Source organism: Carica papaya, chromosome 7, assembly GCF_054855325.1.
Source record: "Carica papaya isolate Zhongbai chromosome 7, ASM5485532v1, whole genome shotgun sequence".
Classification (NCBI taxonomy): Eukaryota; Viridiplantae; Streptophyta; class Magnoliopsida; order Brassicales; family Caricaceae; genus Carica; species Carica papaya.
In genome coordinates this window covers 25084140-25097776 of record NC_142315.1, presented here as the reverse complement: position 1 = coordinate 25097776, position 13637 = coordinate 25084140, and the positions used below count along the sequence as shown (strand labels likewise).

General features: G+C 34.5%; 3 protein-coding genes across 5 annotated transcripts; 1 reads left to right on the top strand and 2 right to left on the bottom strand.

Annotated features, from left to right (window-relative positions):
• Positions 1-419: 419 nt before the first annotated feature.
• LOC110809814 (U-box domain-containing protein 35-like) lies at positions 420-4108 on the bottom strand. The gene is given in 9 exon segments (XM_088208533.1): positions 420-506; positions 658-720; positions 885-1685; positions 1948-2370; positions 2489-2627; positions 2967-3176; positions 3491-3554; positions 3636-3877; positions 3963-4108. Coding segments are annotated over 9 exon segments (2175 nt in total).
• Positions 4109-6324: 2216 nt separating this feature from the next.
• On the bottom strand, positions 6325-9568 carry LOC148253091 (Adenine nucleotide alpha hydrolases-like superfamily protein). The gene is made up of 7 exons (XM_088207763.1): positions 9051-9568; positions 8791-8879; positions 8507-8628; positions 8143-8331; positions 7622-7922; positions 7408-7509; positions 6325-6771 (listed from the first exon to the last, which is right to left on the bottom strand). Exons 1-7 carry the CDS (start codon positions 9241-9243, stop codon positions 6439-6441), a joined length of 1329 nt encoding a protein of 442 aa, XP_088063889.1. The 5' UTR covers positions 9244-9568; the 3' UTR covers positions 6325-6438.
• Positions 9569-9947: 379 nt separating this feature from the next.
• On the top strand, positions 9948-13406 carry EDA14 (embryo sac development arrest 14). Of its 3 annotated transcripts, none has more exons than XM_088207764.1 (9): positions 9948-10068; positions 10209-10291; positions 10434-10524; positions 10966-11057; positions 11161-11254; positions 11339-11418; positions 12406-12489; positions 12938-13037; positions 13123-13406. In XM_088207764.1, the coding sequence occupies exons 2-9, from the start codon at positions 10236-10238 to the stop codon at positions 13213-13215; spliced, it is 690 nt and encodes a 229-aa protein (XP_088063890.1). In that variant the 5' UTR covers positions 9948-10068; positions 10209-10235; the 3' UTR covers positions 13216-13406. The 3 variants fall into 3 exon arrangements, with proteins under 3 accessions (XP_088063890.1, XP_021891488.1, XP_088063891.1); XM_022035796.2 differs by having other exon boundaries at positions 10008-10068; positions 10214-10291; XM_088207765.1 differs by having other exon boundaries at positions 10025-10101.
• Positions 13407-13637: the final 231 nt, after the last annotated feature.

Here is a 13637-nt window from a genome sequence, read left to right as displayed (position 1 = left end):
TCGATTTCTTGGAGGTTACCTGATAAGGGCTTGGTAGGAGAGTCTCTCAATCTCTAAATAATGACTCGTTTCGAGAGAGTTCCATCCCTGAGTTTAGAAAAGAAATTCACAATTTTTTTTTGACAGATTTTGCTTGGCTTTTTATTCATAGATACTGCAGATCTCTACACAATTTTGAGACAAGACAGGTTCTCAAAGTACATCCTAAGGAATTGATAACTCCTAAACTGCCTGGGTTGTTTCCAAGCTGTCTAGAATAACTTCTTTCCACATCTAAGGAAAAAAAAAGGAAAATAAAAACATTTTTATTTCAGAAACTGTCTAGGAGCTGCAGAAAATTTAATCTGCATTTTTCTTCTTGTCTCTATGTTTAAATTAATAGTGGAAAAGAAATACATAATCTTTTCTTAACACTACAACTATTCAAATTTTGTATCTTCTTCTTTTGTATCACCCTCTCTCCTTGGACCAGTCACTGGGTGAAGTGGCTTCCCTCTTGTTATCTCCTGTTATATGAAAGAAAATAAATAAGCTTTAAACAAAATCCCAAGTCAAATTTTGCCAATTTCAGTTCCGCCAAAAACCCATAAACTAATAAAGAAACAGGTGAAGGAGAGAGGATAGAAGTTATTAATTCATACATCATATTCTTCCTACAAGAGAAGATGTGCTTGTGCGACTTCTTGAGCTGTCAGATCCAGATTGCTGACTTAGTGCATCCTAAAAGAAAACAGAAAAATTTATGAAAATTGCTGCATATATTTTAGTGTGAAGTAGATGCGCGGTTCCGGGAAACCGCAACTACTGTGTCAAAATTGTAATGGACTTTACCCTTTTCGGCTGCAAATAGTTCGGTGTAGGAATTTTCTTTGAAAACCATGTACACAGATAAAAGTAAATATGGCATTGTTGTCTCAACTTACTTGAATGGATGTCATTGAATTTTGGCTGTAGCTTGGTGAGGTTCCTGCACTGCCTCCATAGTAGATAGGCATGCTTTCCTCAGCAAGTTCTCTCAGTCTTTCGAGCTCAGGCAAAACAACATTACCAAGATCAGGTCTGTCTTTTCGCCGTAGTTCAGCACACTGAAGAGAGAGTTTGGCAAACTTCAGGGTCTCCTCAACTGGCCAGTCAGGAACAGTTGGATCTAGTACCTCAGCAAAAGTTCCATTCTCGATAGCTAGTTCAATATAGTGAGTCAAACCCATTGCAGGCTTGGCTGTTATTATCTGTAGAAAAATGATTCCGAGTGAATATATATCTGATTTTATTCCAAGCATGCCAGTCTGTTGATACTCTGGGTCAATATAACAGAATGTTCCAGCAGCTGCTGTCATGCGATACTGAGTTACAGCATTAGACACTGATGGAGGAAGGAGCCTAGCCAAACCAACATCACTGATCTTGCTAACAAAGTTTCGATCAAGTAAAATGTTTGCTGGTTTTAGGTCACGGTGAACAAGTGGTTCGGGCTTGGTCAGGTGGAGGAAGTGGAGACCTGTGCCAATATCTGCAGCAATTCGGAATCTCAGTTGCCAAGGAAGAGATGGGGTGTTCCTTCGCCGGAAAAGGCGGTCTTCTAGGCTCCCGTTGGCCATATACTCATAGACTAAGCATCCATATTCTGGGCAGGCCCCAAGCAGAAGAACCATGTTTGGATGCCGAATGCAGCTTAATACTTCAACCTGGGAAAGAGTAAAGATCACAACAAAATGAAAATCAGGAAATGCAATCATCTCCATCTAATTTAACTTGTTATAGATTTAGCTTTCTTTATTTTAAAACAATTGACTGTTGTTTTCTATTTGTCATTTAAGTAGTTTTATCATAAGATTTGTACTTATTGCAGTTACTACTGCATTATATATTTCACGTGCTAAGTTCTGGAAAATAAACACGGTTCAAGATATTTGTAATTTTGTTATATTGATGCAGAGAGCTGCAAACCTCTTGGTTAAATTGTGATTGGCCTTGAGATGCATCTGGGCGAAGAACTTTTACTGCTACTGGAGTATGGTCTAGGCGGCACTTGAAGACAGGCCCATAACCTCCTTCTCCAATCTTGCGAGAATCTGAAAAATTATCAGTTGCTTCTTCAAGCTCCTCGATTTTGTATGTCCTATATCTGATATCAACGCGAGGGAAAGTAATCTGTAGCTTCTTCTCAGCTTCTTGGAGAGCCTTCTTTTCTGTGCTGATTCTCTTTTGAGCTTCTAGGTCAGCCATTCTCCTAGCTGATTCAACTGCCTCAAGGGCTGCCTTGCACCTGGCTTTCTCCCTCTCTGCCAAGGCCAATGCGGCTTCCTCAGCTAGTTTTGCCTCTTCTAATCTATGTTCTTCTTGCAATTTCCAGCGGTTAAGCTCTTTAGCCTACAGTAAGATTATGAGAAGCTTTTATGAATGATTTTGACAAAACCAAAAGAAATTGCTGGTTCTTTTCCCTTTTAAAAATTTCACAGCAAATGTGCAAAATTTCAGCAATTGATACCTTATATTTTGCTGTGACTGCTTCTCTGCAGGCGTTATTGTACATATCCATTGTTTGCTTGATCTCCGATCTTAGTCTTTTCACTTCAGCTTCCAGGTCGTCCTGTAATTTCTGAGGATTAACTTTGATATTCTTTTTTCTGTTTGTCTAAATGCATCTTTAGTAGCTGAAATATGCGTGAAAAGTAGCTATTTTGATTTAGGCTACTGTAAGCAGATAGACTTCGATTACATATTCTATAATAAACTGACTGGAGTTGAATCCTCAGACAAATGAGGATTTTATGATTTTTCATGCATGAAAAGATATCTGAGCCTCAGTCTATCTAAATCCTAAGTGACCTTTTTGGGTTTGTTGAGTCCTTACATTGTATTGTGTCGAGCATGATGATCTCCCACTTTCTAGTGAGCTTGATGAGGATTCCCACGGTGAATGGTAATCTAGTGACTTTCTTGTGAACGATGAAGTTGAAACAGACCTTCTATCATCAGGCTCTGAGATATTTGAAAACCGTGGGGAGAACCGTGGAGAAAGCCCTGGGTTCATTACTGGTTCCACATTCTCATAGAATGCAGGGAACGTACGCTCGGTGCTTGGTCTTCCGCTGCTCACAAATGATATATCCGTCTCTGGAATTGATGGCTTATATTTGTTGGTATTTCTTCTAGCTGATCTAGTAAATGGTGACCTGTTCAGTAAGTTGTTTTTAAGTCAGTTCTGCCTTTGGCGTTTATTCTTACAGCTTACAACCAGAATCGTTATCATTTTCTGGTAATCCTATTATTAAATAGCTTGTTAAATTGCTGATATTATGCTTGCTTAGGACTTCTCATGGGTGAATTATTGAAATCATTTAACACATAGATTTACACTTATATCAGCTTCAACAGTGATGTACTGGGATTATGATTCGTAATCGAAGTCTCTGCAAGTAAGTTTATTTCGTAATCATCAGCATACCCATTTCTTTCATAAGCAGTAGATGTACATGTTAGTACTTACTTGATCATCTCTGAGTCTTCCTCTATCCTGTGGGGTAGTTCTATGTGTGGGAACCTCTCTGCAACTATATTAGGATTAGACGAAAATCAGTTACCCATGCCAGAGTCTTGAACGGTATTAGATTAAGTAGAACAACAGAACAAACCTATTGGCTTGTGGTGGTGCTTGAAATCATTCGTTCGAGACTGGTGGCTGGATTGGGTCCGTAATTGAAGGCTCGGGCTTGGGCTTGGACTCGGGCTTGGGCTTGGACTCGGGCTTGGGCTTGCTGGTGGTGGAGCTGTGGCAGTTCTTACAGTTGAGATTTTCCCTTTGGAGATGATGTACACGGTGCAGAAGTCTGGTGCCCCTTTTGATACAGTACTTGGAATATCTGTTTTAAATCGTCTGTCCAACAGGGAGGTATATATATAACATTAGCACGTACTTCGACATCTCAGTTATTATATACGTATATATTTAAGTCAATTACCTTGCAAAGCCACTTTTTAATGGTGCACCAAGTACTAAAGTGTCAATTGCGTTGGCAGATACATATTCGGTTATTGCTTTAGCTATATCAGTTGCCTCCACTGTAACTTCATTGCATTTTATCTGCACAGATAACAAATAGGTCATGTGATTGAAAAGAAGAATCTTAAGAATAGATTTATATATGTTTTTTTAGTATATATTCGCTGCATTGTATCAATCATAATACAATTATGAACAAAGAGAAAAGAAATAAGTAACTCTAATTCGAACTTATAATTTTTTATAAAGAAACGAGCATACCAATTATTCAATTAGAAGATTTTGTTAGCAGATTTATGTCTAGTAGAGGAACAATTTGCGCGCATAGTGACGTTTCGGCCTGTGTTTGTTTTAATCTCTTGTGGTATTGATAATTCCCTTTGGATTCAAATAATGTAATATGTTGGAAACAAAATCATATTTTCAGTGATATTCACAATTCAATTAGAAAATAAAAATGTTGATTTTATATGATATTCAAAGTAGAATTAAAATAGTGCTTTCTTAATTCTATAGAAACCAACGAGATTTAAGCATGCAATTCCATATAGAGTTATTTCTTACCATCTTCTATTTCAAATTATGCGTGAATTTGTAAATAAATTTTCACAAATCCTTTTAATTTATCTCAAAATTTGACTTACATTATTACATTTAGATTTATGTCACTATTTTTGTTAGGAGAATGTATTATAATTAGCGTACATGTATCGTATAATGAATATATAAATATATGTAATTTTTCATTAAAAAAAAAAAAAAGAATTGGGGTAGGAAAAAAGGAAGAAGAAGATCTCACATCCTTCCGAGCGCAAAAGCATCGGAACGGAAGAAACATATCCGCTCCTTTAGATTGTATGCTAGCTTCATCGTGGCCTGCTTCGAAAGAAAGAGAAATATGGAATGAACGTGCTCACAATATAAAAATCTTTTATTCCCCAAAATATATAAGATGAAGAAGGAATTAATGTAAAGTAACCTGTAAAAGAGTTGGAAGTGGAAGAAGAATGATAATGATGATGAACATGGAGGAGAGTTATTTTCTGGCCAGTGGAGAGAAGATTATCGACAGTCCATTTCAAGGCGTATTGGCTGTTTCTGTCTTTGTCTATTGCAACTGCCACATTATCTTCTTTCTTTCCTCCCAATTTTCTTCCCATTTCTCTTTTTCTTTCTTCACAATATGCTATATATGTCTACGTCTGTGTGTTTACGTATATGACAATCAATTAATTATATTGATCTTTCTGCACAAAATTGAAAAGATAATACAAATCTATATTTTATACGTACATAATGAAAGTTGAGAGCAAGAATTAAGAAGTTACATAAATATGCTATATGCTCTCTACGTCGTTAAAAAGATGGCAATTGGCAATTAGACTCCTCTTGCTGTTGCAACTTCTTTGAATATAACCAAAAACAAAAACAAAACCCAGGAAAGAAAATAATTAGTGCGTTTATAACAGCAATTAAAAACTAATTAAACAAAATTTAAACGGGTATGATCTTTTACTTTTTTTTTTTTTTTAACTCGTGAGAACTTTTTATCCACGTTTTGTCGACTTCAAATCTATTGAGGTAATTATTATTTATAATTTAATTAATTTTAAATAATACAAAATAATCAACATAGTGTTTTTGATTAAGAAAAAAAGATTAAATTAGATATTAAATATTTATAATTATCTTAATTAAGGATAATTAGTTCGTTAAAATTGTAATAATTCGTTGAAAGGAAGGAATCTAACATATAGTGCAATAAGGAGTAGCATTTGTTTGAAATATTCTATGATTTTGGTGTACGTAATGCATATAAAATCCTTAAAAACACAACGTAGATTATTAGTAGGTAGCTTGTGGTTTTATTATTATACATTGAATTCAATTATAAGTGAGCATTTATATATTCATAAAATCACTTTTGCCATAACTTCAAATCTTCTTCTTTCGTATTGTTAGAGTCATTACCGACATTAATATTTTATTATATTATTATTGTTGCTATTCTTATAGTTATCACGACTTTTGCGCGATTGACATAATCATCGTTTACTACTAATTATTATTATTATTATTATTTGTATTTTTACAAAGTAAGATAAGCTATATTAATATACAAGATGACTTTTACATCACCAATAGAGTATACCTATTGATCATATACTTAATATATATTAGATAAAAATTGTACCTAAACATAGTTTAATCCATTTAAACTTACCCAGCTCAGTACCATATCCAAATATCAAACATGCAATGACATAATTCCAGAATTATTTATATATTTTCTAAAAATATATTTATCTATATATCAGAACTAACAAACCATATTATACAAACCTTATATGTAAAATTTTCTGGATGAATATATACATACATAGATTTGCAGTGATAGTCATAAATATGGTATAGAATAACACAAATTTTGATTTTCAAACGATGAATACAGAAAAATAAAAGTAGAATAAAAATAGACAAGCAAAAATGTGAAGCAAGCTCTGGTACTTGAGAGCTACTTTGGATTGGCCCAAAGCATCCAAAATCTTCCTCCTTTCCACAGCCTCCTTAAGCGCTTTTAGTTCTGCCTCCACCCTCTTCTGCACCTCAAGCTCCATTGTTTTCTCCTTTGCCTCAACCGACTCCATCGCCGCCTTGTGCTTCGCTTTCTCGCTCTCCATGAACTCCGATGCGCTCTCTGTTGCCAGCTTTTTTACCTCCGCCAATCTGTGCTCTTCTTGCTTCTTCCATTTTTCCAGTTCTATTGCCTGATCAATGCAGCCAAATCAACCTATTATATATTTCTCATTCCTCCCAGCATTGGATACATGCATATACTTAGGGAGAAAGAGAGAAAATTGGGTTCAATTCTCTTTCCATTTAAAGTTTTAAATATTCTATATTTATCAATTAAGTAATATATAAATATTAATCATAATGTATCAAAAAATAAATCTAAAAAATAATGCATAAAAATATAATATAACTCAAATTTATAATTTTTTATAAAAAAAGATAGAGTTAACCATTTAACTCAATAATAATTAGTTTATTATATTTGAACTTTACGTACTTGGGTTGGTAAGTTGCATATGCATATATATATATATATTATGTACGAATCTAAGAAAAAATATATATTCATCAGTTAATTGATATACATACATTAATCATATTATAAGGATACATACAGAAAAAAAATCAACTCAGAATCCATGATCACAGATTATATTATAAAAAAAATAGACATGGTAATAATATTACATTGCATGTATACATGCACTAATTAAAAGAGTTTCGCAGGTGGGTGTTTAACTTGATTCTGAATTCAGCAAGTAAATTATGTGTAAATATATGTACTGTGTAATGTATGTGTGTGTACATATATATACACACACAGGTACCTTCTGTTTTGCTGTTAGTGCTTCTTTGCAGGCAGCATGGTACATGTCCATGGTGTGCTTGAGCTCCATCTTTAGCCTCCTCATCTCATCATCCGTTTCGTCCTGATCATAAAATATAATACACACACGTCTAATCACACTGATATTAAGCATACAAACATATATATATATATATATACATATACAATATATTACCGTTGACATATATACTTACAGTATCTTGAGAAGAACAAGAAGCTCTTTCAAGGTAGTCTTGAGAAGAAAAATCGAGATCCTCAGAGAAATCACGATTAGGAGACCTGGAGTGCAACGACTCAGGGTTTCTGCTCCTACTGGATAGTGTCTTGGGCCGCACCGACGAGTCGCGGCCGTGCAAACTGCCGCCGAGGCTCTCGTAGAATGACAAGTAAGTGACGTCACTGCCTGGCTTTCCCGAGCTGCTGCTTGCGAACGATATGTCTGATTCCAGCCGAGACAGCTCGTCGTATAGTCTGTCTTCTTCTCTTGACAGTGTCCTGTATTTTAATACTTCGTAAATTTTATAGTCTCCGTTTCAACATTTTTAAAACTTACAGTATAAGTTACAGATACCCAATTTATTAAATATTATTCAGATTCAATCAAAACACTTCAGTTATATCCTGATTGAGAGATTTTTGAGAAGTACTTAAATAAATGTAAGACAAACTAAATTGATTTGTCTAAAAACAAGAAATTATTTACATACATACTTACATAACATAGGGTTCTTCATCGTGTAAATTTGAAAGGCGTTCAGTCGAAGGGCTAGCTGAGGAAGGTGCGGGAACTGGGCGACTTGCAGATCTCACAGCCGCCAGCTTCCCTTTTGAGATTATGAACACATTGCAGAAATCTGGTGCCCATCTCATTACACTGCTTGGTATATCTGCTCCCTTAAACAGTCTGCAAATTTTACATTTTATTTAATTAATAGATTTTTTTATTTAGCGCTCATGCTATTCTCAGAGACACCCAGACTAAGGAGATTCAACGAGAAAAGTTTTTACGATAAATTAGTATAAGTTTCAGACTGATCGACTCCGATACTATATAACATTAATAAATATAATTTAATTACCTGGCTAAGCTATTCTTTGATGGTGCACCAAGCATCAAAGTGGCAACACCATTCTGATGAACATATTCAATGAGTGCCTTCGCCACATCTTGATCCTCGACTATTGCGATTTCGCTTTGTACCTTATTCATTAAAGTTGTTCGATTTTGTTAGAAGTTTTATTTAGTAAATTTTAAATTTTAAAAAAATAAAAAATTAAATTGTATGAAATTCGAAAGAAAAAATTTGTATAGGTTATTAACGGAGAGAAATCTTAAGATAAAAAGAGATTGAGAACATTTTACTTGTCTTCGAAGGCAGAAACAACGCAATGGTCGAAACATTTCTATTGTCTGATTATGAAACTGTGTTTCTGTTAACGCATCGTGGTTTCCTATTTGATACAATAGTAATAAAAATAAGAATAAAAAAATTTGTACGAAAAAGAAAAAATAAATTTAGAATCAGAAAAAAATATTATTTTGTTTATTGAGTTTCAATGGCGACGAAAAAATGAACTCACGAATTCTACGAAAAATAAATTAAATAAAATTAATAATGATACCTGAGGAGGAAGATGACGATTTTTGTTTAACGTGAACGAGATTAATGCATCTACCACGGGGAATATAATGTTCAACAGCCCATTTGAGAGCTCGTTGGCTCGATTTATCATTGTCTACGGCGACTGCCACTAATCCTTCTCTTCGCCTCAGGCTTCTATCTATGCCTTCTCCTCTCCGGTTCCATATTCGCATTTTTCCTCTCCGATCCCAAAATTTCTCCCCGAAAAATATTCGGAAATAAACAGATTTAAGTCGAATTTAAGATTTGAAAATTAAAAATGAAGAAACAACATAAATTAATATGCAACAAAATGTTAGGTTTTTTTGTTGAGGAAGAAGCCATTATTCACGGGCAGTTAATGTACAAAAATGATGAATTGCTGGACAAAACAATGTCTGTCCAGCTTCATCAAAAAGAATTAACCCAGGTAATTAGTTTCCAGGTAATTAGGACGAGTACATGAATTTCTTTTTGTAATTTCTCCAGCAAATTTTTTTTTTTTTTTTTTATACTTTTTACGGTAAATTATCAAATTAATTCCTAAAATTTAATATTTATTAAAATTTATTCTCTAAATTCTTTTTTTTTATTATTTTCTATTTATTGAAAACATTTTTAAACAGAAAAAATTAAAATGATCAGATTATATTTGGATGTTTTGAAAAATAAATTGAAAAAATGACACTAACTAATTTATTAAATTAATATATTAATAAATTAACAATAATATTACATTTTTTTTATTGTTATCAATAATGAAATTCCCATACGGATTTTGTCAAACGGGCCGTATGAAAAAACGCAGAGAGCAAGGCCCGGTTCCTCTTCGGCCCAGCCCATGTAGGTGCCAAGACGCACCGTTTCATTAAACGGGCGTGGCCACGATCTCGTGCTTCGCAGCTGTTGGTGCGCGCGGTTTGGGAGTATATATACCGCTTCTTCTTCCCCGGTTTTCGGCTGCAAAACAGAAACCAGAGGCGGCTTCTTCACGGGACGAGCTGCCGCACTGGTATCAGGTGTTTCCCTTGCTCTTTTTACTGATTTTTATTGTAAGTCTTGAATATTTGAATAGTTTTAGCGGTTAATCTTGTATTTGTCTCAGATTTGGAGGATTTTCAGGCTCAGGTTTTTAACATATTTGCGGCTGTTTCTGCAGTATAGGGTATCCACTGATCGCTTGAAGATGTCTTCTCTAAAGAACGCTATCCCTAGACGGGCTCATAAGGAGCGAGCTCAACCGTGAGTTACTCCACTTTCTTTTACTATATAATTTGCATTTATTTTACGCACTGCATATATATATATAGGGTTATGCATCTTGGTTGTATTTTGTTGTATTTGGCTCTGTTCAATTGACGGAAGCAAGTGTGATTCCTGTCAGTCAATCGAGGAAAAAATTTGGGCTTCTTGAAAAGCATAAGGACTATGTTGTTCGTGCTAAATCGTTCCACAGAAAGGAGGAGACTTTACGGGTAATTACCGTTTCTTTATTTGTATAACATGGCTGCTGCAGTCTTCTCTTCTTTTTTTGGGATTTTTTCCCCTCCGTGTAACTGGCAATCAAGTGATGGGTTTGGTTAAAATCCATTCTCATTCTATTCTTATTGATACGATAGAGTGGAATGTAGACCTTAGACAATGACCTCAATTATGTCTTTGGTTTCATAATAACAAATTTATATTCTCACTTATGATAGGGAGAAATTAAAAAAAAAAAAATTAGTTTAAAATCAGACATAGTATTAACTTGGAAGTAGAATGTTATATCTATTTAAGTTTTTATTTCATTTGTATTATATTCTCATTATTATTCAATAGAATTGAAGTTTGAACCTACGTTAACTTTATAGTTTTTGGTATGTTTTATCTCTGATAGTGGTGCTTGTCTTCTGTGCTTTTGCATCTGTTTATAGAAACTCAGGGAGAAAGCAGCATTCAGGAATCCAGATGAATTTTACTTCAAGATGATCAAAACAAAGACTGTCAATGGAGTTCATAGGCCAGAGTAAACACACAAAATCACTTTGCTTCTTCACTATTTTCTATATACCGGTTCAAAATCCAAATATGCTCATGAATTTTCTTTTCTGTGTTTCTTTGTTCCACAGGAATCAAGCTAACAGATACACTCAAGAAGAACTCATGCTGATGAAGACACAAGATGTAGGGTATGTGACTCAAAAATTGCAAAGTGAGAAAAAGGTAACTTGGTGCTTTCACAGTAATTCTGTAACTTTTTTCCCATATGGGAGCATTGGTTCTTACAAATTCATGGCTTTGCTGCAGAAAATTGAAAAGCTAACTGCTACGCTACACTCCCTTGATAATCAACCATCAAGTAGACATATTTATTATGCTGAAGACAGGTTGGAATTCCTAAACCTTGACCATCACCATCAATTCAACCATATATCTCAATGATTCTAGCTGTAGTGAGATTGATGCATTTGCTTGACAAAGCATAGAGTAAAGTGATAATTGTTTTTGTTGATCTCATTTATTATTAAGCTATACTACAATTGTGAGATTCTGTTCGATAAGCGAACTTGTTTACATTTATTTGTTGTATAATTTTACATGTCATCGAGTTATATGCCAATGCAAATGAACTAGTGTGGAACAGATTTATGCTGCCTAATTTAATCCAATAAAACTGCTGATAAATTCATTCACATAATAAGTTCAAACAAGGCTGTGGAATTGCTATAGGCATAAAAAAAATAACACTGAAAATGTTATGGGACCTACTGCTAGAGCTGTCATCGCTGCACATGCTTTCTTTGGCTCTCTCTATTTTAAATGTCTGCTTAATGTTGCTAGCTAGCATGTTGAATCTTTTATGTGATGATATCTTTTCCTTGCTGCACACTGGATTCTGATTGTATTAGCTAAAAGTCTCAGTAGGCTCGTTTTCTGATGGGACAATATGCATATTTTAATATTTGGATAGTTTCATCACAGTCCTAACTGTTTGCAGATGTAACATTATTGTAATATTTGGAATAATAGAGCTTTTGACAGTGAAGGGAGTAGCATTACCAGACTAAAGGATAAATGGATTCATTATTTTGGTTCTATATTGTTAGGTCATAACATTATTAGTGATGTGGATTTTAAGAATGTTGTTGATACAATAACATTATTGTAAATCTTTTCTACATGGGCAGTACCCCCATTTTAGTACCTTGTTAATATATAGTTTACACTTTTTATTTAAAAAAAAAAAACTGTTTGCAGATGCTTCTTCAGCATTAATGTTCCCTGCCATAATCATATCTGAAATGATTAATGACAATGAAAATGTATTCTTTGGTAGGAGACCATATCTTTTATTCCTCACTTTTTTTTGGCAGGGAGGAGGCTAAACAGATTCAGTCGCAATCTTCAGAAGGCAAACATATGCATCCTCCCGAGGATATTCCGCATCGTATCAGAAAGTAATGAACAATTCATCATTTTTTCGTAGGTTCATATTGATTGTAATTGCTAAAACCTAGATCCTGATAACATTGATTTAATAACAACTATAAATGACATCTGGTTGGTTATCATATTAAAACATTTAGGAAAAGTTAACAAGGAAGCATGGTGTAAAGGACGGGCTTTGATAGGCTGTTCTTTGAGAGTATTTCCCCCTTGTACTTGGCTTTGATGCTTGTTTGTGCTGCTTTGCATACTGTTTCCTTGGTGTTTCATTTGTTTATGGAATGAAAGCATCCGAGTTCCTGGGCAACAATACTTGGGTCATGTCTTTGATTGAATTTGTCAAAGGAAGCCATGGCAACCCAAGTTTCATGTTGACATAACTGAATTCTGACAGTTTTTTTTGGAGTCCTGACCATATGGCTATTAATACTGTATTATTTTTGAATCTTCCATGTGCAGGAGAACAGCCGCTTCCTACAGGGAATTGGAAGCAAGGAGAAACAGGGTTACAGAGTTGGAAAAACTATATGCCGAAATGTCATTGCAAAAGGAATTACAGGTAGTACGTCTTAAAGGTGCCTGCTACCTGACTGTTAAGTTGTATTTTGAGACTTTGAGGACTTGAGCCTTATTTCTTTTCGCAGAAAAAGGGCAGAAAGCGCAAGCTACGAGAAGACGAGATTGTCTGTCCAACCTCTAGGCCAGTGTATAAGTGGAGGTCCGAACGAAAGCGGTAGACCTTAAAGATCAAGTTCTTTTTTTCCTTGTCTTGTTACTCCTACATAGTGTACGATCAAAAAAATTCTTTCACTAAGAGGAACCAATCACTTGAATATTCAATCTAATATGAATTGAAGTACTATTCGGTTCCAATGTAAACAACCACGGGATTCTTTCATCAGAGTAAAAGCCTAGGGTTCAAGTGACATGTTGCTTTCTTAATGAATTTTTCTTTCATGTGCTCTTTTCAGTTATTATTGATGATGAAAAATCCTGCATTTTTTGAAATTTGTATGACTACTGTTTTTTAAACATGCATTACATAATACGGCTTTTAAAGGCTATGTCTGGAACAAATGAGTTCTGTTCTTGGATTTGTGGAAATTTTTTACCTATTTTAACTGTGTAAGCATGGAGATCTCTTCCAAAATTATGAAAA